The following is a 2,500-nucleotide window of genomic DNA, read 5'->3' as shown; positions in this document are numbered from 1 at the left end:
TGATGAGGGACAAAATCAGACTAATCAATTAACAGTAGCTGTGATAGATGGACACCTTCTAGAAGATCCTGATAGCCGGGATGATGAGATTCTAGAGCAATACGGATACCATGTTTTTCTGTTAGCCAAAGAAGCGGAGGCTCAGGGCGATATACACGTATTGACAAATAAAACCGACACTAAAGGCAAAAATATACAGAAAATAGAAGAGAAGGTTGCTCCGGCTTGGAGAGCCGTGGAGGAACTACGTAGAATGTGGCATTCTGTCCCGATAGCGAGTTTCTCATCAGAAAGTTTCCCTGGCTCCTCTTCAATTTCTCCTTTACCCTCTCCTCATCACCGGGCCTCATCTCCGGGAAGATCTGAACATCCTGGCGGAATGAAACCTAAAACTTTTTCCGATATTAATGATAGAAAGGAGGATAAAAGAGAGACAAATCTTAACACCACCTCCACGCCGGTAAGAGAACCTCTCGCAAAAGACGTGGGAAGTAAGAAGATATCGAAACACATAAACAAAGAACACCAGGTCGTAGTGAAAAGAGAGAGGAAAGATGGGGATGAAGTAGAAGAAGACGATTCTTATGATGGAATCTGTTACAGAGAATCAAATGGAACGGAAACTGATTTACAGACTCTTATAACCCTCAATGAAGAATTCTACTCTCCATCAAATATTTCGGATGATTTGTTTCCGGGATCTCTCCACCGAAGTATACAAGAAGAGTACCTGCATGATCCCTCAGCATCACCCTGGCACAAACTTCGATTTGTTTCATATTTCCATTCCTTAAACACTGGTTTCCTTAAGTATCCCATACTTACGGCCACCACGTTTCATCCCACACCGGACATGTGTCTCAAAACAAAAAAAGATTCATATAAAAGTTCTTGGACCTCGTCCTCGAGGAATGGTGGAAATTCAGAATCACCACCAAAACGAGATCTATCTCAAAAGGTGGTTATTGACGTCGCACCTTTATTACGAACATGGTTGAAGTATGTTGATCCATATAGTCGACGCAACCCGAAGGTTGCCTTCATTGTGCTTAAATCAAAAAAATCGACGAGCAAAGAAGAAAATTCACAGAATTTATACTCGCAAAAAGAACAAACAAAATCTGCCAACTCCAAAGAGCCGAGGAATGAAACATTGTTCCAAAATAACATAAACAATTCACAGAAACCGAATCCTCCTGCTCTAGGTACCGCCCCTGGTGACAAAAGAACCAACAAGAATCTCCTTTCCTCTCCCACCAACAATCGTGTATCTAACTCTCTCCCCTCTTCCTCTCCTCCTCTGGACGTGGCCAAGGAGGGAGAAGGATTTAAAGACTCGGCCGAGTGCTTCCTGCGTCGCTCCCCGCCAACTCTGTCGATCAACTATCGTCTTGACAGTAAGTGGCCTCATTATCTTGGACCATTTGGGAGCAGGGAGGGGGGGAGGTCTAAAAACGAGCACAGGCTCAGGGAAGGGGCGGGGAGAAAAAATGAGTTAGTGATTTTGTGACAGTAAATGATTCAAGATGTGAACATGTATAGAGAAGGACGAGAGAATTTCATCCTTTTCGAATGCAAGAAATATGATGATGATGTTTTTTGTTGAATAATGTATGGTCATGTTTCCAGACAAGTGGTCTTCAAGAAATGATGATCAAGGACAGACATTATGCAGTGTAGCTTTAACTGGCATTTCATGTTACAAAAAATAAGTATGATGAATCTTTTAAAAGATAAATTATTAAACTGCATAAAACAGTAATTTGTAGACAAGAATTTTAAGTCGGCACATATCATACAAGATTTCCTGATTAAAAGAGATTATATTACTATTAGAGAGAAACATCTGAAAAATACTTTATATGGAAAAATATCTTTAGTATATATAAGAGTTCTACATAAAACTTCTTCAATAATTTGACTCAAATAGGTAAATATAAAATATAAAAATAACAATAGCATTATAACAAGGAAAGACGGAATAAAACATTTGAAAATAGCAATTTTCAAACTATTATTGGGATACAGACACAGCACATGTGCTGTATTCATATGAAAATCACCTAAAAAAAGCCTACGTGCTAAAGGCTACCATGCATAGTTTTATATAGCATAAATATGTCTATTTCCCCGAACATTTCAATATCAAAATTCTTGAATTAACCAAACACTTGCATGAAACCACAAAGTAGATCGACCACCCCAAAAATGATATTATTATTAACAGAGTTTTTTTTATAAACTATAATAAAGTCATACATGTGCACGCGAGCACGCGCACACACACACACACACACACACATATATATATATATATATATATATATATATATATATATATATATATATATATATATATATATATAGATACATATACATACATATATATGTATATACATATATATAGATAGATAGATATATGTATTATACGTTACATAAATAAATATATCTATATCTATGTGTGTATATTATATATATATATATATATATATATATATAT

The 2,500-nt window shown here is 36.6% G+C and overlaps 1 protein-coding gene across 1 annotated transcript in view; it reads left to right on the top strand.

Moving 5' to 3' along the window:
• Alk (Anaplastic lymphoma kinase) overlaps nt 1-2,500 on the top strand; it is a 1,005,172-nt gene that overhangs the window by 936 nt on the left and 1,001,736 nt on the right. Inside the window, 1 exon segment of the mRNA XM_068387529.1 lies at nt 1-1,397. This exon segment is cut by the window's left edge and continues 936 nt beyond it. Coding sequence (XP_068243630.1) covers nt 1-1,397 — 1,397 coding nt within the window.

This window comes from Palaemon carinicauda, chromosome 15 (assembly GCF_036898095.1).
Source record: "Palaemon carinicauda isolate YSFRI2023 chromosome 15, ASM3689809v2, whole genome shotgun sequence".
NCBI lineage: Eukaryota > Metazoa > Arthropoda > Malacostraca > Decapoda > Palaemonidae > Palaemon > Palaemon carinicauda.
The sequence above is the reverse complement of the archived record's forward strand: the minus strand, read 5'-3'. Positions and strand labels throughout refer to the sequence as shown.